The 24,671-nt window shown below is 33.0% G+C and overlaps 1 protein-coding gene across 3 annotated transcripts in view; it reads right to left on the bottom strand.

Annotated features, from left to right (window-relative positions):
* Positions 1 to 24,671, bottom strand: part of LOC119831056 (polypyrimidine tract-binding protein 1) — a 313,383-nt gene that overhangs the window by 98,597 nt on the left and 190,115 nt on the right. Inside the window, exon 1 of one of the 3 annotated variants that reach the window (XM_038354287.1) lies at positions 20,187 to 20,716. The exons of the other annotated variants lie outside the window; for them this stretch is intronic. Coding sequence (XP_038210215.1) covers positions 20,187 to 20,189 — 3 coding nt within the window. The 5' untranslated portion in view covers positions 20,190 to 20,716. Of the gene's footprint in view, positions 1 to 20,186; positions 20,717 to 24,671 lie in introns of those variants that run through there. 3 annotated transcript variants of the gene reach the window in all.

Below are 24,671 nucleotides of genomic sequence, written 5' to 3'. Positions count from 1 at the left end.
CATATGTAATTTACGAGTTTCTGTCTGGAATGTTCTTAAGCGAATACGTAGACTTAGAATTCGTTATTTATAAGGTAAATTGGGATCAAAGAAATTATTTTTGCAATTTTCTTAACCGAATTTTCGCGTCTTTTGTACTTCACTAATTCAGTTTAGTACTTTCTCAGTGACATTACAATACGATAAGTTACTCCTTATAATTGGTTTATTTTTCTGTAGGAATGAAGGTCTATATTCAAGAATACCTAATGTTTTTTTGACGGACACATTCACGCGCTCTTATGTATATATTTTCTCTAATAAATTATTATACAAAAGTACTTTTTGTGTAATAATTAAACTATTAAATGAGTTTATTAAATTACGTTTCTGAGCCAATTAGATTATTATAATTAATTTATAAAATGGTATTGCACCCACAAATCACAACAACAAAAAATAAAAATGTTCTCTGCTGTACGGTACTGGCGAGTAATAAATTATCAGATACGTACTTTGTACCTAATCAATTATTAAGCCACTGAACGCAATAAAAAGTTGTATGTCTTTATTAACAACAAAGCCCGATCAATTGTTCAAGCAAACAATATTGGGCGTTGAAGGATCAAATTAACATTCCTCAGTCGATTTAACAGATTAACGCCAATCTCGCTAACGCAGGTATTCCACGAACGCGACCGAACTGCAAAACTGGGAGCAGACCTTAACACTTAATCCTCACTAAACTATTACACTACATAAATTTATTCAGTACAGATCGCTAATACATCAGATAAACTTCGTCTTCAACAATGTGAGATAAGACACGGAATGCGGACGAATATCGACCTTATTGCTTTAACGCAAAGTTACGGTTATAGGTATAGTGTCGGTGGGTCGGAGGAAAACTTTAACTGTCAGGCTCATTACTAAGTTGACTGGTACTTACCGCGGATCGCAAACTGTGCTTTGATCTTTATAGCGGCTAATTAATTGAACTAGCAAAGATTAAACCACTGTATTGACAGGTGACGATGTACACAAACTTGTAATGTAATTACAGTGTGTATAATTATCACTTGTTTCGGTAACACAATTCGGTTCGTTCGTCGTGAAAACTTTTGTAACCAAAATATAGACTTGTGTATTGTCTTATTTTATACTTTAAATGTTTAACGTCTCAGCTCTGACTCGATTGACCAACGATAAGAGTAATAAAAATACAGCTTTCACAATTCAGGAATAATGTAGATTTGCAAAGAGAAAAATTTCAAGACTCATTATTAAGTATATCTAACAAACAAACAAAAAAAACATTAAACTTTTGTGTTAATAATCTATGTTACAAAGTTTTGTGATACACCTAATTAATATGAATCTATTAACTCGAAGTACTTGACCTAATTCGACATTAATAGAATAAGCCTTACCGTTATGTTCGCAATGGACAAAAATAGCATTGTAATAATAAACTGGTCTAAAATAAACATAGCGTCCGTTTTGAAGAACACATTTTTTTTATTTTTTAAATCTTACCTCAGTTTCATATAAAAATATGAATAACAAAATGATAAAATAATTACCTTTTAATCTGTACGATTTTGTGTGTTTGTGCTTCGCCCTCGTATTCAAAGGACAAACAGTCCCGGGGTTTTACACGCAAAGTTCCTATTCCCATTGGATTTCTGGTATAAAAACTATCCTCAGCCCTTTTTCGGGTCTCAAGCTATATTTGTTCCAAATTTAATCACAAACGGTCATGTGGTTTAGGTGTGAAGAAGCGATTGACAGACAGAGTTACTTTCGCGTTTACAATTAATCTGTTATCAGATGGAGATTGAAAATGCTGAAAGGTTTTTATCACTAAAGAAAATTGCAGTTCGCATTCATTGTAACTTTTAGGATCAACAGTCGTAAATATTTTGTATTATACCAGCCCATATAAATGTAAATGCGCAATAAAAACATGTTTTTATGAAATTACACAAAAGCGCATTGCTACGAGGCATTTTTGAAATGGGCAATATTTTCGGCCAGGTGTTCGCAGAGTGCGGGTAAAACCAACGGTATATTTTTCACCATAATATCATATCCACCACGCACTATACGAGAATCTAGCAACGTTCGCTTTGCGGTTGTAAATATCTGTTAATATTAGTCTGCGTAAAGCGATTATGTTCAAATTAATTAAGTTTATCGCTAACCCGTGTCATTCGATAGGCAATTAACGATTCTAAAACGTAACCGTGTAACGTCCGCGAGGGGCCTGTTGAGCCCGCCGTATTCTATTACCTAACCAAACAATTGGGAAATGCCGATAAGTAAATGCTAGTTTGGCAAATCCGCCCTTAAAAGATACGGCAGCGATTATACTATTATCTTTACTGTCAGCCTAGAATTGGACCTATATAAATATTTAGAAGAAGTTGCGGAGTGATTCCTTCGATACTCAAATTCATTAAATTATAAATGTTCATTAAATGAACAGTGTATTTTAATTATCATAATAGAAACTGTATATACCTGTAGTAACTCTAAACATGTAAATGATCAGTGGTGCCAAATTCTGCAACTAACTCCAGAGATCGCTTCCACCTTGTGCAACTCGAGCTTACGAATGTTTGTACGGAGCTTTCCTACTAATGCTTGAACTCGGATCTTACATCACGATATTCCTTACCGATCGGAACACAATATCCCCGGTGCATGCGTATTTGATAAACTTAGGTATCTACTGTTACACAATAAACTTACTATTCGGAAATTGTTTTATCACGTTCATTGGAACTTTATTATATAATATCACCGTGGCGGTTTAAATAAGACGCGATTTTTACATACGTTCTTACATATTACAGTAAGTATGTATCGCTAATAAACCTTTTAGAAGAGGGCTTAGTAAAAACTATTGTTTAGATTTATAATTTGAGTATTAGGCAACTTTGGAATATACTTTAAAATGTTATACAAATTTGGAACGAGCAATTAAATTATAAATCATTTTCGCACTTGCATTGACTCCATGTATAGATTAATTAGCAGATTCATCTTCTCTTCTACATATTTTGTTTTTTGCATGTTTTTTTATTTTGTACTTTCATTGTTCTATTATGTATTATGTCCTTTCTCTTCTTATTGTGTACACTGTCTTCCAAATCTTTAATTTTTTATTACTTCCGCCTAACTTGGGTTGCTTGGAAGAGATTGCTTTTGAGCAATAAAGCCGCCCTTTGCCCTTTCCTTTCCATTTCCAATTTTTTTGTTAATTTAATTGTTTTGTGTGCAATAAAGAATATTTCATTTCATTTCATATAATAAATTACGTTCCAATAATTAAAAAATAAACTTGTAACATATTTCCAAATAAGTCATCCAAATGTTGCAAAAAATTGTGTCCCATAAAATTTCAATTGGTAGAATAAAGTGAATTATATCCTAAACCTTACTCAAGTTTCAGGCACGTTTAAAGGCTGATAATGATGTCGTGGTTATAACTCATAAGTCAAATGGAAATAACCCGGAATCGTGGTCGTGTAAAGATGCATACTGTTAACTGTGTAACGCTATGAAAATATTTCCTCAGTTAGGAAATCATTATTCGTAATAATATTTTATTTAAATATAAATATATTTTTTCATATTAAATCTAGTTTAAGAATTAGAGAGCCATGTAATTGGATATGATCAGAAACACCCTAAAATTATTTTAAAATTAAGTATCTGCATACATACATCAACTATCGAACATGTTATCTTTAGAGATGAAGAAAGAGCTCTTTCTTTGTCTCATAGACGACTGGTGGGACACTAGATGATAAGCGCTTCCATCACCCATGAACATTCTCAGAGATGTAAGGCCATTTTCAAAGCCCTCAAATCTTTGAAAATGGGTTGCCGACTTTAGATGGGTGTGCATGTGGATGGATGTAGGATAAAGAAAGTATTGTTGAGGGGTTTAAATGATAGGACTGGGAAGGGTGAAGAAAAGGACACGGGCTTTCGGCTCCCCCACTCACCGAACGAAACATAGTAGCTACTCGTACTATGTCACGCCGATCTTCTGTGGGGGTGTGGTACCTAAAAGTAGTGGTAAAAAATGGTAAAGTTAATGAGAGCACATGGTTAGGAAGAAATAAAATGTTGAAAAAAAAAAGATAAAATGTTCTTTTGTTTATAAACTTTCTACAAATTTATGTGTCAAGGACGCGAACACAGTTAAATACAATAACAGCTATCTTTAGTAGGTAAGTAAAATCAATATGTTTAATGTTTCGGAGGTATGTTATCGCTTCACTTTATCGAATCATGTAGTGACAAGCTTTCGAGTAGATCCCCGATAACATACCTGATTAGAGATAATGGGTTAATGTCAACAAAAACTACAACAAAAACCTAATTCTTTTTTCGCATTGTTTTATTTGATTCGATCTGTCTAATGTGGGAGTCGTGTTCGCTTCGGCAGGGCTAGCTTACTAGGAGGGTTATAGTAGTGTTTCGTACGGTGAGTGGGGAAGTACCCTTTGCTTTACACTTCCCATAGACCTATCCAGGTCAGAAACAATTTTTATCTTTATTTCCTAATTTTAAACTGTTCGTGTATGGTAGCGTCTACCATCGGTGAATTTGTGGACTATGACAAAAATGAGAAAATCGCTCAAACTAAAAAATATATTTAATAAATTCAAGAACACAGATAAAGAAACCCTTTAAATTTCTGTATAGATACATAAAAAAATCGAACCTTTGTTGGCCGTTTTCTAAATCAAAAACAAAATCGTCCAGAAATTACCCCTTTCATTTTTGTGACCTTCATTTAATTCACAATTTTCCTCGTGATTATCAGTACAAATAAATACTGTTTTTTTTTTTTCACTATCAAGAAGCCATTGTCTGTGTAATACCTGTAATAAACCATTTCATCTTAATGTCAACATCAGACTTCAGTTACGCCACCAACCTAACTTTAAATCACCTTTATTGAAACTCTCCATACACAATTTTAAACCATAACCATATACGTAAAAAATACACGGTAGAAAAACAATTGTAGAAACAACAGCGTCACGGGCGGTAATCGACACCTGCGACAATTAATGCCCGCTGCACGCAGCACTTTCATTACACTACTGTTTTTGTATTCCGATACATATCTTTATTGTGAGCTTTGCTTTGTTTTTATTCACTGAAACAATTCTATGTTGCAATATTTCAGGCATCGAAAGATATCCACCGTCCTATTTTAATTGATTACGCGGATTGTACATTTGCCAATAGTTTGCTTAAGTATACACAAAATAGTTATAGTAAAAACAAGTGCATACAAAAATGTATATTATAATTTGATAGGCGTGAGAATTGGTGTTTAACAAATGAGGTTAAAATTGTATTGTACTAAGTGTCACACCTGGGTAAGGTACAGATTCTCTTAAGAAATCAATTACCTAGCAAGGCAGCCGGAACCTAACTAATTAACTAACCTAATCTAAACTGAGTATAAAAATGTATTCTTTATGATTATTATTGTTTGGAAATAAAACGATTTTTAAGCGGTACTCAAATAAATTTATCAGCTAAGGTAACATTCATTTAGATACATTATTTAATTAATATTCTTAGAAAAGTTTATGAAAATAACATTTAGGTACTACGATCTGGGAAAAACAATCATCGTAGTTACCTAGTTTTTTTTTCACCGGCTTCAGAAAGGAGGTTTCCCAATTCTATGGCATTTATATTTTTTATGTGCATTCACAGATTACTCCGTTATCATTCCAGTTTTTGATGATTCGATCTTTTTATTGGCAAAGTTTAAAAGTCTATCTGATGATGCAGTAGGTAGCTTTTGTCGTGTTGAATTTATACCGCTTACTTGAATAAAAAAACGAACCAAAAACATTTAATATGAACCACCGACTTAAATAGTTTTAATTTTTTTAATGACCTCATTTTCACTACTGAAATTACGACGTAAAATAGACGACACCTAAACAAACGATGATTAAGCTATTTTAGTAGGCTTAATATTAACGGATAAGCAGTTGTAAAACTTTAGGATACTTCTCGAATATCTCTTGTTCACGTAACCTCTTAATTGTGACCCCATTTTTTATTCGTGCTAAATTTCAGTTTAATCAGACGGACGGCCACGGAAATATCTTAGAGCGACGAGGCGCGGGAAAAGCTTTAATATAAGATTGTTGGAAGGAAAAAGAAAGAAATTGTCATGGCAGTAATAACCTGTAAACGTTCAACTGAAAACGTTTTATTTAAAATTGTCCTGTTAAGTAATGCAAGGTATTAAAGTAGTTGGCTTAAATTGTAGCGAATGAAAATGTTTAAATGAATAACGGGTTTCTTTGTAATGAAATAAAGGACCTTCGATATTGCTAAAGCATTTGAATGTATTGCAGAATAATATAAAAGTTATGACTTCTTTTTAAAATTATCATCTATCAGACACTTCCAGTAGAGGCGAGGCCGATTTTTAACAATTTACAATTGAAATACTCTACAAAATATACAAATACTGCCCTCTTTATTTGACGAGTAACCAACTCAACTCTCCTGATACAGTTTTTATATGTATAAATCAAAGTAACAACAGAACAATACAGTGTCTCAGCGCGTTATCAATAAATCTTATCAACTTCCTCCCCAGTTAGCAGATAGCAGATAAAAACTTCATTTCGCTTTCGATTACACAGGAGCGTGAACTTCCCCTTTACCCCTATTTAAGGGAGCAAATTCGAGCTCCCTCTATTTAAACAGTTGCCAAATACATACGTGTGTAATTTACATCAAGTGCGGTTTACACATGAACATAATATGGTGGATTGGATGAGAAAACAATATAAATCTCGGACACAAGGAGGGTTTTCCAGTTGATTTGTTTAACTCCACTGGGAATCGTTAGACAAATGTGTTGTAACTAGCAGGCCGTTGCCTATTAGTTTGTAGTTCGAACAAATGGAAGTTACAGGTGCCTACCCGTGTTACATCACGGGATTTAAAAAAAGACCTATGTCGGTTAGAGAGAGAGTACCCGAATTGACTGCTATTGCTTTGTGGACAATCATCATCATCATTCATTCTACTTTTCAAGTGATAATTTTTCTTACACCTTCGCTCGCTTTCGATTTGTAAATCTAAACTATCAAATCAACGTGAAGACACACAAAATTTTTCTAAAAGTTCAGTGACAAACACGGACAGAAGAAATATCTATTAAAGATATTTTACGATCTATACTTATTAATATTAAGAAGAGGAAGCAATTATTTAGCGAATCAATTTGTGGGCACCGAAAAATCAAGAAGAATGGTAGTACTGGTATTTAAGACTGATATAAACATGTTATCACCAAACAGCTGCTGAAAAGTGTCCACCTAAGAATCGATTTAAAAACAACGATGCATGTGGATCGCGTCGCGATAAAATTATATAAAAGCTAAAAAGCTTAACTTACTTAGCTGCGAAACACAAAGTCGATAGCCGGAAGCCCTGTAGGCATGGTTGAGCCCGTCCCCAACATTGTCATCATTTAAGCCTTACATTAGCGAAACTTGCGCAGTTTGTGCCGCCACCTGGGCCCGCAACACACTATTATGGATATTTTATACTGAATAAAGAGAAACACTTTAAATCGCGCCGGTCACGTTTTTCACTATTCAGCTTCGATGTTTGCTCTTTCATTACTAAAGTGGTTGTTTTAAATGATCAATGAGGCTATTGGATTGTTATCTTTATTACGGCTCTTTTATTTAATAAGCTTGGTGCCTAGGTATTTTCCGTTGTCGTTCCATTTCTGTTATACGTAATTGTGATTTTAGTTAAGTGTAATATTTATAGATTTTCCTTCGCCTGGATTACAATAAGCCTTGTGAAGACATTAGGCCAAACGGGGTCCGATATTCACCTAGCAGCAACGAGCTTTCTAAAGGCCTTTCTGTTTGTTCAACTCGTTTCAGTACTCGCGTATAATCATCATCACAAGTGACTGCCACTCATATGCGATACGTACTATTTGGTTCACGAAAACAATTCAATCGACACGATGTAGGTTAATGAATACAAAGACGAGACCTTTGGATTACATACTACTTATTTTGACAAGGTAACACTGAGACCGATCGACGCCAAAATTTCTACATGTAAAATTGTACTGATTTACTGTTGGAGTAATTAAGAATGTAATTTTGTTTTTCAATTAAAATTCCGATGCACGCATATTTTTTACTTATTTACATAAAAAATAGTAATAAAGTGCAATAAAAAAATAATTAACGTATATACAATCAGGATGCATTTAACGTAGTGTTCTGGATTATTATAACATTATTATCAAAAGATGCAACAAAATTTATTATTTAAGAAAAGTGAAACGAAAAAATGACGTTTGTTTATGCGGTAGTATTAATTTGAGCTAGAGATGTATCTACTTAATATACATAAAAACAAATAAATGGGCTTTAATTAAAGAAAATTAAATAAAAAAATATTATAACATGTAAACGGTTGGCTGCGTTTAATTAAATAAATTATAATTTAAAACAAACAATAAAATCTACACGTCTTTAACTTAATAGCAATTTTAAAATTTAAAATATTCACAGGATTTCGTATTCCTTTGAAACTGTTTGAGCTATTTGATTACTTTGTTAAACTAACCAGATGTTTGAACTTTTTAATCATTAGTTGGAAGGCACAGATTCCAGAAAAACAGCTAACTGTATATTGAAAGTCTAGATTTCATTACATTTACAATTTTCAAATAAATTAACGTTAATTTATATTTTAAGTTAAGTACTTCTTATTTTTTTGATACCTCATTTAACAGATGTAATTTTGTTTTAATTATCAATTGCCTAATCTGCAATCATTATAACGTAATATAATGAAAAAAAAATTAGCAAACAAAAATCTGCTACTTACGCAGCGTCGTAAAAAAATAAACTTCAACTTTCTCTAGGAACACCAACATACCTGTAAATTAAAACTACGTATGAAAATGTTTATTTTCCTATATTTTAGTGGATTCAGTAAATCTGTCTGCGCTGTTGTGAATTTAAATTTCACGAATAAAGTGCCGACGTTTGACGCTTCCCATCAGGCTGGTTTTGTGTGTCGGGAATTATATATTAGGATCACGAATTCATTTATTATTCTACGTTCAGCGAAAACATTAGTGATATTAACAAACGTATAAATGGGAAGTGAAATTGAATATTAATATCGTGATGACAACATCATAGCAGTTTTTACTGGTAGATTCTTGAACGCTTATGCTGTCGAAAGTTATTTACAAACAGTTCAAGCGATTTGTCACTGATACGAAATAGAACACTAAAACTAGACAAATCTTTAAATTTATCGATGTTTTCTAAGAACGTAAATTTTACTCACAAATCAATCATGTGTAAAGAAAACAATTTTGTATTAAATGAATGAAGCATCGGTGAAAGAATGCATTTGATATTCGATGACATTATTTTCCATAAAAATCGACGAGAAATAACGAACTGCAGCCGTCAATTGGTCGCTGCTTACTAGTAAGCCTTTCGAGTGCGTAAAACAACGATGATATCCGGATCATGCTGGTATCGTGACGTCACTACTCACAATGCAGGTATGACAATGCATCTCGTATTAAAAAGACATTATTCCGATTGGAAATATTGCTTTTGAGAATTGCAGTAGGAGTATGTTATTAATATATATGTTAATGTTTCTTAGTCATAAACATGGGCTAGACACTAATAAGAGCAAACATAACAACTAACGATAAGAAAAGAATAGGAAAATATGAATAATAGAGACATACAGATGGCATATTTAGCTAATTAATAGTGTTAATATGTGATGTGTCTGTGGCTGCGAATATTCTATGAGCTGACACATAGCGCTGTTTCTTTGTATAAAATGTTCTTATATAACATTATTAATAGTACTCTCTATTTTAATAATGCCTTATTTGTATATTTCAATTGTTTTCTTTTATACATTGAGTCGAGATGTTATTTTACACAAACTTATATTTGATTTTCACCTCTACTACTTTTAAATAACGTACTTTCACGGCTATTAATGATTTTGTAATGCGTATTATTCTGCATTATCATCCACGTCCGACAAATTACGACACTTCGTTTTTATTCATGAATCTAATGAAATGTCAAACAGTTTGTTCAAACACTTTTAGTTTCTACTAAATTACAAGGCATGAAATATATTTCAGTTTTCGTTCTGTATAAGACATGAAAAAAAGGGCTGAAGTCTAAAGATCGCGGCACACAATGCGGGAAATGTGATACTACATAGTTAATAAGAACATCTTGAACCAATCCTGTCGTATAATTACAATAGAACTTCACTTCAAGCAAGTTTGTTTGATTTTACAATTATCGTTCTATATAAAAAATGACCTAGTAATTATTTATTGAGACCGTTTAAATCTGGTTTGTGGGAAGGATGGCCACCCATAGTGAAATCGCTGCAGACAAACCAATGACAGGGTATCATTATGCACATAACATGGAGACGACATTTGCAATTGACTACGAATGGAAATTGCAAACGCTAGTTAACATTTCGATTATTCTATAAAGTTAAATACACTCTTACGTCTTAGGAATATGAAATTATGAATGGTTGGTAAACAATAAATATAAAATATATATGAGTAGACCTATTTAAAATAGTAAGATAAGGTAATTCAAAAACTAAACTCTGTTTCATATGTACAATAAATCAATAATATAGATATATCTAGATAATGTAAATAGATGGCTTTAAAATCAGAAATGCGATGACAACGCTTTTAAATTTATATTGAGCTTACTGTGATATATCACAATAATTTCCGTATCTGTACCACAATCGATCATAGTACCTACATTTTAAAATCGTAGAGATTAATTACAAGTGTAGTGGTACAAGAAGGTTAAATATAACGAATAGTAAATACATCCGACTGAATGGGCGAACGAGAAGCGCCGGCGCAGCGAGCATTGCCCTCTCTCCACCCTGCCCCCCGCGTTGCAACGCGACTGACGGCATTCCGCCGCGCTTCCTGACCGAGGCAAGTGCAAGTACGATGCAAGTACCCGCCCCCCCTCCACCCCTCCCTCTCGCCGCCGCCGCACTCCACCCCTCACCTCCCGACTAGCTCACAAAGAAACAGGCTCAAATCGAAACGTTTTGAAACAGACGATTAATATACGCCACAGAAAATAGGCTAATCCTCAACATCCTTTTGGGAAATACAAAATTATATACGCGAACACACAATCCTGTTATTTGTAAGCGAAATATCAAAACCTTAAAGGAACTCCGATTAACATTATGAGAAAGGAACTTCAATTGATATATGTAATGTAAGGGCCTTTTAAATAATCATAATCTTGTATTAGATCAAAAGGGCACTTTTATGTCTGTAATACGCTTACAAAGAGCTTCGTATGTATTCTGATACATTAAGTTATTAGATTGTTGAAAAATTTCATTGCATTAGAAGTAGATACGTATAATTTACCTATTAACCTATATCCATTTATATTATTAAAATAGGAAATGAAGCGCTTTATATAAATCAATATGTAAGTTTTTCTTGTTATTGTATGTTTAAGATCTGATGGTAAAAGTGGGCAAAGAAAATTCTTTTCTTTTACCTTTGTTGATTCATGTATTTAGTGAAAGGCCCGATACGTATCAGTAAAATTTTGTCATTAATCTACCCTAATGCACATCCATTATAAACCTAACTGTAGTCAATTATGTTTTGGTATTTTTCGTATAGTATCAAGCCTTTAGTATATAACAGAAAAATATTACTTCCATAAAAAAGCGATACATGTCGTATAAATACACCGAAAAAGTCACATCACAAAACTTGAAAGCGTAACGAAAATTGAAAACGGTCGCACGCAAAACAAATTCTGATCGAGATCCCTGAAACCTATTCGGTGTAACTTATTCAGATATACATATAATCCGGCTGTGTTGAGGCAACGCAAAAAGTATGGGAGCACCCGGTAATAGTCCGTCTACTAAAAAGCGTTTCCACGAGGCTTTTAAGCGCTTATCTTGGAAAATGATAGCCGCGACCGGACGTTGAAAGGCTGTGACGGCAATTTGCTTACATTAGGACATTTTTACTATCGAACGTATGTGTTTAGGGAATACTTTTGGTAACATTATATTTGGCCGCATAATGCCCGTGGTCGTTGATAGAACTACTAAGCTTCTATCGAGCGATTTCTAAAGTTTATAAGTACAGTTATTATACAATTAATATTAAAGTATATGCGATTTTAACAGGATGTAACTACCTAACCGTAAATTTTAAAGATGACTAATTCTAATTTATTTGAATGAATATAAGAATAATATACTTAAGAGCAGAGACAGATAGCAATTAATATTACAATTTATCATATTACTTTTTTGTATCAAAAGCATAAGAAAATTAGTCAGTGAATTATTTTAGACAAGAAGGCATTCTACCTAACAAATATTGTATCTTAATATCGTTCCTATACAAAAAATAACACACCTATTCAAATACAATAAACTCCTTCATCCACACACACACATCAATTAGCCGTTTTATTCAGTAAGCACAATATTGATTTGCAAAATGCAGTCATCTATGAAGTTAAAACAGATTCAGTTACGCCCTGTTTGGAATGTAATGTTACTGTAGCAGTTTGTTCAGCGCATCGCACTGCATAGTTTTAGCAATAGGCACATGCAGCGTTAAATTTCCTTTTTTTCATTCGATCGCGCATGAGTTTCGATTGCACATACTTCGTGTTTATTACTACCATTAGTTTAAACGTATACTAACAGGTTTAAATTTATCATTTAATACAATGACAATATAATTTCATGAAAAATACGTGAGGTAATGTTGAATTATACACAAAAGAAACGTAAAATGCGTCCGCCTCGTGTACCATTTTCCGTGTAATATGTTTGTCTGTTATAACGCAGTTAAAAAGAATGCTATAACATCCCCTTACGTTTAACTATGCAAATATTGTGCTTCGGAATTGATACCATATTACTCCGCTATTGAATATTAATAGCATCTTTGTTATTTCAATTATTTAAAGGGAAAGTGATGGTGTTACTGTCTATAACGAGATTATCGCCACAGCTTCCTTGAGCTTTTATTGAATTGGTCCGGGACTCGATAACCTGAGCAGAGTTCATAACAAATTTATCGAACCTGTTTGTAACTGAATCGAAATATTTTAGGGACATCTTGTTTACCTTTTATATTTTAGAACTTTTTTTATAAAGTTAATAATCGTTTTACTTAGTGACCGTTTTTTTAGGTATAAAGAACGATAATGTTTTAATTTTTGATCCTTATTCAATTGGGTTATTAGAAAAAAAATAATAAATCTATCAAGAACTGAATAAAGATAGAAGGACCGTAATGTTTATACGTTGTTATCGGCCAAATTCTGCAGCGTGAGGGTTTACGTTTAATACACACTAATAAGTAAATAAATTAAGTTTCCAATATTCGTGTTACATACTACTGTAACTTTCATTTTCTTACATGTTCCTTATTAACCTTCTCGCTGTTTTATTCAACTAACAATGGCGGCATCCAAAAATAACCGCGGAAAACAAACACATGGCTTACGGACACCGCACTCTGCGTAACATCTAAAAAAAACCTTCAAGCAGCAGTTTGACTCGCACAGATTTTCTGATTATTGAATGTATAACCCATTCTTAAGATCTCTCTCTATATATATATATATATATATATATATATATATATATATATATATATATATATATATATATATATATATATATATATATATATATATATATATATATGTGTGTTTAACGGTGAATCTATTTATCCGGGTACTGCTATACGAATCAATTGTAATAAGCAATTATATTGCTACTATAGTAATAAATTAATACTTATTAATCATGAGTATAAGGCCTCTGATTCGGACATTAACGATTGATAAAAAATAAAAGCTCGCTACGCTCGCTAGGCTTAAAGATAAACTATCACTCTCCTCGCTTACCTATTTTTACACCCAAAAAAAGTTCATTTTCACTAGAAATTAAAAACTTTTTAACGGATTTTAAACGCGATTTATTCATTATATTATTAACCCGACGTTTCGTTTCGACGTTTTTGTGTTTGATTTTACGCGAGTAAAGAAGTAAGAAGTAAGAGAATACTTCATTTACACTATTTAACTATTGTTCAAAATATCTGCTAATTATCCGACATCAACAAAAAAAAAATGTTCTATACCCGGAAAGACAATTATTTAAATTATTCGTACATCGGAAAATAAGATACAGTCGGCATATAAAAATATAACACAGTCATTTAAAACTTATGTTATCTTCGTTTGATTGAACATTTAACTTCACAAGCAATAAATTTATGAATATTTTATATTTTCGCGATCCAAACAATTAATTATAGACTTCGTCAATTGAGTGTTAAATTGAGCCTTAAAGTTTTGTCAGGTGTGGTTCAAATTCAAAAAATGTAGTAATTTTAAAAGCTTAGACTGTCACGAAATTTTAAAATAACAACGAAAGAACAAAATTTACTCACATGTATAGCGATTTTTTATATAGATTTGTGAGAAAGATTTATATGAAAACGAAACTAATTTTAAGTGGTAAAAACATTCGATTGCGCAATATTACTGAATAAATAAAGTTGTCGCGCTTTTTGCTCTTTACAAGATTGGGAGCAAAGAATGAATAAATCATTAAATTTACTACAGTTAAATAGTCGGAAAATGTGTAGGTATGCGAAAAAACTCTCTGCAGTTTCATGGATATGATATTTAACAATATTTAATAACGGAAAGATAACATTTTCGTGTTCCTAGATCAGGCCCAAAAATTTCTAAGTTTTTCGCGGGGATTAATATAAAAAATTGGTTGTTACAAATATTTTTTCCACTTTCTTCATTAAAACTCCTACATACCAACTCCTTTTTTAAGTTACAACTCTTTTTACCAATTACTGTTTGAGCAGATTTTAGATACCTATTGTAAAATTAATTTTAAATCATTCTTTTGTTTCATACATAGTTAATTAAATTTCAATAACGCTAAAGCTGCATGTACCAAGACATTCATGATAAATATATTTTATTGAATCACTCGGAATAACTATTATTGCTAAAGGTCGATTGTACGTAACTTTGGTATCAGGTCTAGTATCAAAGCAATCGTACCAAGACGGTACTTGGTAAAACTTATAAGTGCTCAACCATAGCGCGATAGATGTTCCGATTATTTCCGCTCGTACGCCACAAATATTTCGACTGCGATGCGTTCATTCGTTACTTTGTATCTCTTGTTCTATTCGCGATCTTCGAGAATAGTGGATTCTGGTAAAAATTATAAATATTCCCTTTAATATTAGTAGGAAATTATCATACTTTATCCTTTAATGAGTATATTGTATAATAATATATGTAGTTATAATTAGACGAGAATTTGTTAAATGTTAAATGTTTAATCAATCTATGCTAGTATTACCTACACTAATATTATGAAGAGGAAACTCTTTTTTATGTTCGAAAGGTTTTCGCGCAAAAACTGCTAAACCAATATGAACAATTCATCACCATTGGCAAATTGCAACTTCACTGAGTGACACGGGCTATATATGTACCACGGGCGAAGGCAGGGCGAAGAACTAAAATAAAGTTTGTGAATTTGCGAGTTTGATACGTTGTCTCGTGATCTACTGAACCAATTTGAAAAATCTTTACCCAATGAAAAGTCCCGTTATCTATGAATGTCATAGGTTATATTTTATTTTGTTTCTAATCTGGGTTAATAGGGGCTGGGATGAGCGTTAAGTATTATAATATAGGCGTAGTAGTTACTGTTAGAAAGTATTATTTTTGAAAGTATATTTCACGCTTTAGTAAAATAGCCTTTATATAAAATGTTATAGGTATTGATAGCGATGGATGAATGACAATTTTTATTGACCAATAACAAAGAACCTTTTTTCATAAAGCACGGATTTTATTCATAATGGAATATCTAACGTTCTTAGCTGAAATATGTGCAATGCCATATTAAAATTAAATGTTCTACGTTATCGAGATTTACTAACAACATTATAAGACATTATACAGTCAAATATAATGAGATTGGATTAGTTTATTACCTTCAGGTCTTTCAAGATGTTTTAATTATAAAGGAAAATAGTGGTTATGAATTTCTATATGACATTTCAAACTATAACACGTTTTCAATTATACGAGGCATTCAGACGCTCGCATATTTGATCAGGAGAATTAGCCTTTAAAGCGTAAAAAGTATGAAAAAAACCATCGCTTAAACGCTGAATATATCGCCCGATATTAATGTTTTTAACGAAGCACCGGCTTTTATTCAAGAATTGCAGTTAGAGTGATCTTATTAATGAACGTCGGGGACGCCTTTGTCCGGCGCCAGAGCATTTCCTGCACAATCGCCTTGACACCGAGTAATTAGAAAGAAAAATTTGTTACCCGACTAGAACCGTATTTAAGTGTTGCGGTGAAAAATGAGAACAATTTTTATAAAGGTACCGCGAGATATGAATGCATTATGATCTCTAATGCCTTGGGTTACAGTTTTGTTGTCTTATCGCCGATGTCGATAGAATGTTATGTGTGAAATATTTGCGTATATAAATTATTCAACTTTGTTGTTAAGCACTTTCATATTTGTCCGTGATAAATCAATATTATTCAAGATTATGTTTATTTTTTTATCGAAATTACGCTCTATCGATCGAAACATTTATTGGAAGGTGAGATATAAAAGTTAGATACATTTTAAACAAATGAACCTCATTTATTCTATATTTTTCATTGATAATTTAAAAAGAAAATCTATAACAATTGTATTTAAAGTACTTACATTTAACATTGAAACACAACGCCGGGTAAGGTTACAGTTGCTTTGTACAATTTAGATGAAAATCATTTACAATACTTCACAGTTATACGCATAAGCATGTGTGCATAATATTACGATACCTACATACATGGTACAATATAAAATCATTAGGTATATAAAAGGCAGTTTGATAAAAAAAGCGAATAAAGACAACAATGAACAAGATATTAGATATTCAATAGTTGGAGGCTAGTTTTTTACACGACACACGTTATTTCTCGTTCCGGTTGTAAGCCAGCACGATGACCCTATATTATTCATTCTAGATTTAATACATAAGCGAAGGCGTATACAATTTATGTTAGGTAGTATATTTTTGGTCTCTCCGCTACTAAACTGGCCCGCCGGAACTCAAGGAAAAATAACTCACGGCTCTTTCCCCAGGGTCCGTGGATATCGATGCAAGATTTCCACTCAAAATAAGGTAGTATATTTTCATTATGCAGGTATTACCTGCATAATGCCATAACAATGAAACTTAATTACAGTCCAGTTCAGAAATTGCTGACTTTTGTACAAAATGTTATTGCTCAAATGATTTGAAATCTCACATTTCGTCGGTGATAATTATCTTGTATCTGCTGCTGGTAATATTATAAACAAATGTTGAATGGTACTTTCTTAACAGTATTTGTGTAAACTTTTTTTATCACATTAAATAAGATAAAACACGTTTATTTCTTTAAAAAGCATGGCAGGTAACAGTATTTACATTTAATTCGCTATCGCTTTTATCTTCGATCGGCAGAATAAAACAATCTTCATTACGTCTTTGGCTATGACGTTAGATAGAGTGGCCTCACTGAGTTCACTAAATATTAAATAAGTGTTAAGGAATGCTGGTTTGTACTGTATTATGTCTAGCTATCTAGTTAATTTAGAATATAGTGATAAATCTCAAATAAAAATTTTCGTAAATTGCAAAAAAAAGTTAGGTACCATATACACCTATTTATAAATAACGAAAGGCTTAAACGCATTTATTTTCAACAAACGAAATTGTGAATAAAACTCATTATCAATTAAAAGGAGGTTTCCTTTTATGGGTAACGCGCTCTCGTAACTAACTTACGAACGCGATCTTTATTCAAATAGCAATTCGATTACAATTTCTCTCATATCGTGCACAAAACACATCGAAGGATCGAGTGAAATTTGATTAGCAATCTGTCACACAACGTTCCGAACGAATGAAACAGTTTTTGTATCATTAATTGATTGTTAAAATGGAATTAATACACTCGTTAGACGTCTGAATGCAATTAAATGCATACTTGTGTTGTGAATACCGTTTCGCGCGGTCGCGCCGAGTCGTGGTTTTCAAGCGAAATTGCGGTGAAACTGATCTAATGACGTGCCTAACCACGCTATGCACTTTATGTTTTCTGTACAGCAAAAAGTTACTTAAAAAAAGCGCACGATTTAGCAACGGATGCACTTTCCGGGCGGCGTTTATTAGCATAATATTTGGCGACTACACAATATTTAATTTTGCTTTTTGAAGCTTATTATTTAGGTACTCACCATTAGCACAGTTCCATGTCCTTAACTATTTAGAACGATATCAAAAATCAGTTATATAACGAAAAATATAGTCCAATTTGTAAGTAACACGTGTTCATGATACGGCAGCCTTTCCCACAATTTCTATGACAATTGTTTACGGTTAGGTATCTCGTATGTAGAGCGACTCACGAGAGCAGAGACAGGATTCTGCTGGTATGTTTATTGGTTTGTGTTTCCGCCAGTTCTGATTACGGCTAGGAAATGTGCTGTGATGTTGTGTTAGATATATGCGAATGATTTACGATTTCATTTAGACGAATGAATGATATTTAGTCATTCTTTTTCGTGTGCGGTAAGACTAACGACCTTTGAATAATGCAACTTTATTTACATATTAGCTGTGTGATGTCTCTCGAGTATTTAAATACGTAAGTTTATACACGTATATCGTATTTATAAAGTCTAGTAACTTAGTTTAGTTAGTTTTGTTAGATGAGTTAGTGTTTTTATGTACTAAGGCTTTTTTAATAGTGAAGCGAATAAGTTGAATCAGAACTCCTCTTATTATGATAATCACAAATAAATGAATAAATTTTTGAATGTAAGTATTTTATTTTCGATTAATTTTATTATTCCTATTGATTCAATGCAAACTTATGATACTCAATAGTTCGAGAGAACCCTGAATACCGTTATATCGTCGCGACATCGAATATTTTCAATGAACGTGACGTGAAATTTATAAACAAGTATGCAAATATAATATAATATGCTATTCGTATGTATTCCGAACTTAATTTGAAGAAATGTTACTTTAGCAACAAATATCTGCACGGCGATCACTTTTAACAAATTATAAATTTTGTTTGCAGAAAAATTGATATGAAAATAACATAAACACACTACCTTTGACGGAAGCCTTAATGAGAAAAGTTGGATACGACTTCCATTTCAAGTTTAACTTCTATCATCAACGTTTACTTTCATGGCTAAGGAGCACCTCTGTTCATACAAGATAGCAATCATATTTGCATTATAATAACAATTTGTTTTTATTTGTATTCAATTACATATAATATTCTTTAATATCAGTAACATAAAATTCTTTACACATTCATTTACACACCGTTTGACTAAAAGTACTAACGTGTATTAAAATAGATACTATAATTTTAACACAATGTTTTTAAATGAATTTAGGTATGTCGTCATTAGTATTCTCATAGCTTAGATTAAAGTTGTGTTTATTGTATATAATTATATTATTAGCATCCTTTTAAAAGTCTTTTGTAAGTGAGAGTTGGCGGTTATCGTGTTCGGCAAACAGAATTCAAGTGGGTAATTAAAACTTTGCGTACAAAATTAATTCAAAATCCACATGAGAGTAATGAATCAAAAGTTTTATCGATAATTTATTTTCGATTTATTGAATTTTAACTATACGTGTTTTTCGATTTCCTTTTTTTTACCGTCATAAATGAAATAAAGTTTTGTTTTCGTATTATTTTTGGAAAATGAAGAAGCGTTGATTCAAAAGAGCTTTACAAGTTGACCGGAATAAGTAATTCTTTCATTTTAAGTTTACACACGACAACAAACACTTTCAAAAGTTCACACGAATGTATTTCATTTGAAATATATATCTGCTGTTAGTTTGCAAACATTCCGGCGTCGTCGACAAAACTTAAAGTCAGCTTTTATGTTAGGCGGGAACTTTTGAGCGGACTTACCATGTTAGAGAGCAGCAAACGCTGGTGTTTAGCGACTTGAGGGTCTAAGGACTGGATCGGGAAAGCGAAGGGTAACGGGATGGGCAAGGGGAGCGGGAGTGGATGTGGGTGCTGCAATATCAGCGGCGGACAACAAGCACACGGCGTTGCGTAGGACACGCACCCAAGCTGCTGCGGGAACAGCGTGCCGACGGCCTCCGGGAGGCCTCACCCGCGTCTCTCACGACCGCATCCACGGCCGACCACCGAACTTTCGACGGCCACGTGCGCCGCCGACCACGATACCGTCTACCGGCACCAAACAATCGCCTGAGCGCGGGAACTCGGCAAAAGTTACGCGGCAAGCGGTCGAGGAACGGGAAGGGTCGGAGCGTAGTAGGGAGCGGGAAGTTGAACGGTCGCGTGAAGCGAAATACGACGCGCAGGGCTCGCGAGAGTGTGAAAGTGGCGGCGTGCACGGAGCACAAGTCGCCAGTTCGGCGTGTTGCGATGGACTGAACGGAGCGGCAGGTGAGCGCGGCGCGCGGAGGGCGTAGGGGCGGGTCTACCTGTCTCACCTGGGCGCTTGCGCCGCGCTCGCTCAGCCTCCGAGTGCGACCGCTCACCGCTCACCGCTCTACCGCGCTCTACGAACTACGATACTCTTTGCAACATGCATTATGTACTGCCAATAACACTTGCAACTTTCCTGATATAACTTTATTTATGCCCATCGAATTACTTTGAGTTTAACTTTTATCAAATTAACCTTTTAAGTGTTTGCTGTACAAAAAGTCTACATATCATTAATAAATCATATGTACACTTTTTGTGCTTCAAACGCAAATATTTAGTGCAAAAATTGTATGTTTTATACTATAATTAGGTAATTGAAAAGCTTTGGAATTATAAAAAAAAATGTTTGGTGAAAAACTTATTTATTCTCCATTCAGATGGATAGAAGAATAATATTTTACTGAAATATTTAACCTGACTGAACCTGTCTCTTAAAAGATTTGAATACTACACAACTTATTTTGCGAGATGCTATGGTTTAAAATCAAATAAAGTTTATTAATGTAATTTACTAACAATATAACATAATTAAATTATTAGATATCAATTCGAATTGGTAAATTTCTTTTATATCTATTTCTTAACTTAAATCATAACAAACCTGGTGGATTACACGTAACAAATATATGTTTGCTCAATAAATAGTTAAGTCGTAACTATAATAATATACATCAGAAGACATAGGTCTGTTGCTAAGGACTTAGCTCCTCAAAGCTCATCTTGTTAGCCGGCTATAGGTAAACAAAATATCCATCAAACAAAGCGATTTTTGTTTGAATTCGACTGACAGTAATCTGATAAAAGCGACTCTAATGAGAAGAAATGTTTATCTGATCCAATAAATACCTTTATTTTGTAAAAAATAAATCGCTTACCAAGGTGAATGATCATTTTTAATATGCCATGGCGGATTGTTAAGAGTTGCTCGTATCTTATTGAAAGGGTAAGAAATCTACTTATTTATATTTATCCAAAACACAAACGAAAAAGTATTAAATGAGTCTTATATCCGGGATTATAATTATGTGAAAGTCGAACGTAAAAATAATATTTTTACTGTACTTATATTTAATATATTTAAATGGAATCCAGCAAAGGAGAAGACTATTGCACTTAGTTATTACCAGCATTACCATTATTGTCATACTTAAAATTAAATGATACATCTAAATAATAAATAAAAAATTTCCATTTATTAAACTAAATTTATATGAGGTTTTTGCATACTATTGTCTTTCTAGACCGGCCTTAGCAAAGTAAGGTTTCGCTTAGCACCTTATTATACTTCCCAGGAATCTTACTATACTATAATAAATATTCCTGGAAAATATATTCCTATCTATTCAATTAAAGAAGTTGCATGCCCACAACATTGGATTAGGATTGAAACATTTCAAACGTTTACAGGATTTTTAACTTAATTTTATACTTTGTCAATATATTTATCATGAATTCATGTCATTTAAACGTTGGTAGAAATTGGGTTTTCAATAATTGTAATAATTTAGACTTAGTTAAATAAGCTGGTTACTGGTTAATTACTGGGCGATAATTAAGATGTTAGTTCTTAAGTCGAAAGCTAATAAAATAATGTTATTTCTAATAAGTAATTTAAAATGAGAAAGCTTCCACAAATATAATAAAAAGATAAATACCAAAATAAACATGTAACTTATTTTTAAAACATATCTTTTATTTGACCTGAATTTACTTTTAATTAAACCTACCTTTAATTTTACCTACCTTAAAAATTAAACCTAATAAAATTTTACTCAGTATGTAAATTTAATCTCTTAACCCAGGATTGTCATATTTATTACTGATGTAAGTACTATTTAATGAAATAAATATTTACAGATTAATGCCGCTTGTCTAAAGATGTTCCTTCACTATGGTATATGTAGGTAATTTATATGTATTTTTTATAAGGATAAGTATATATAAACACTTATATAGCTACATATTATAACATAGTTCTCTCAAACAATTTGACAAGGCAGTCAGGTGTCACATAACGTCCCTTTCGATACCACTAATTAATTCTGATGCATGGTAATTACTGAATACGTTACATTAAACTAAGATGTGAAATTTAATAAGATAGAAGCGATAGATACTAGTAATCCGTCAAAATCTAAGAACACATACGATGAGTCATATTTGATGCTTCGGATATTGTTTGTTTCTTTTTGTTAATTGAAAAAAGAATCATGTAATAGGTTCTCCCAGTAAGTTTGAGCGAACAAACCCAATAAAATAAGAGTCGAATTGATAACCTCCTCTTTTTTAGGAGAAGGTTGAAAACATCAAAAGTAGGTCTTATCTACCCATCTATTATATTTTATATCTCTCAAATAAAAACAAAAATCTCCAAAAGTAAAGCAATATCTTATTGTCGAATTTAATTTACCTACTTATATTCTACAGAAAATACTGCAAAATCTTTTAGTAAAACGTACCTAAACATTTTATAACCCTCATATCAAACGCCTAATTTACAGACCAATATTAAAGAACTACTTCAATAGCAAAAGAGCCTTTGAATGTGTGGTAGTAACTAGTTAATATTAAGTATTGCATGTGTGCGTAAGGTAAGTAGGCGATACGCGAATTCCAAATTCAAATTGTCGCGCCCGTTTGGGCCCCGGTCAATGACCCAGCGCTCGCGCCGCCAAGCCGTCTACAAAGTTACGTAAGATGACCTTAACATTGGGCTGTGGGAAGTAGGCTGTGCTTAAAAGCAATGAAACGCGAATAAGTATTATATCACGTTATTTTATAATGGATGAAGAACATGATACAGACTTTCTCCGTTGTTATCATGTATGAAAATATTTAGTTTAAGCTTATTAGCTTTTAATAATAGACATTTGGTTGAGTACCTAAATGTAAAAATATATTATAGTAAGCAAACAATAAAATTGCGTATTTGATTACAAATGCTCTTAACTTCATTCCGTCTTATAACAAGAGTAGAAATGGAGCTTATAATGACTCATTCGGATCTAAGACTGGTTACAAATACCGGAATAAAAAAGCAACGACCGGTGATGTAACAGCAAAAATATTCAAAATAACGGACGAAGAAAACAAAACATTAAACATCAACGTGCGAGTAAATTCTACATTGTACTTCAAAAAGGTGTATTATGGAAAATATGTGGTGAAAAAAGTCGCTTCGATCACGCTCTACGCCGTCACGATGGCTGCCCGTGGCATTTACGGATAGTTGAGCGCCCCATATAAAGTCAGTAGTTAGAATGCACTTTTTCTATTAAATCTTACATCCAATGAAACATGCGCTACAATAATAATTAAGTAGGGTTGTACCACACTGAGCACACGACTAACCGCTTTTATTTTAGGTGTCGTATCTTCGTCTTTTTCGAGATGAGTTTTAAAAACCGGCACTTTTGTTTGAACCAACTTTTCAGCTGTATTTTTTTCTGAAACTTATTATCAAATATAATTGCGGGTGCCATTTGGATAATTGATACATTCTATATCTAAAACCATCGTGTCCACCACATATGTCAATATCTGTCAAGCAGTTTGGGCTGCAGGGCATCATCGTCCTCATCATGTATGTTCATACATGTTCCATATATGTTCCCACTGCTGGGACGCAGGCCTCCTATGAGGGTTCAGGCCATATCCCATCACGCTGGCCAAACACGGGTTAGCAGATGTCACATGTCATAGAACTTTAGATTCTCGGACATGCCGGTTTCCTCAAGATGTTTTTCACCGTTTTGAGTAGTTGTGGTGTTAAACATGCGCAGTTAAATTGAAAAGTCAATTTCTTTCCTGCTCACTCGCCAGGTCTCGAACCCCAACTTGAGGGCATACCAAAGAAATGGACATATATAATCACAGATCGAACATAAATAAATACTAATCAGCGTCATTCAGTCGTGTGGTGTGTAGTTA

Source organism: Zerene cesonia, chromosome 13 (assembly GCF_012273895.1).
Source record: "Zerene cesonia ecotype Mississippi chromosome 13, Zerene_cesonia_1.1, whole genome shotgun sequence".
In the NCBI taxonomy this organism is placed as follows: domain Eukaryota; kingdom Metazoa; phylum Arthropoda; class Insecta; order Lepidoptera; family Pieridae; genus Zerene; species Zerene cesonia.
This window is presented reverse-complemented; position numbering and strand designations above follow the sequence as displayed.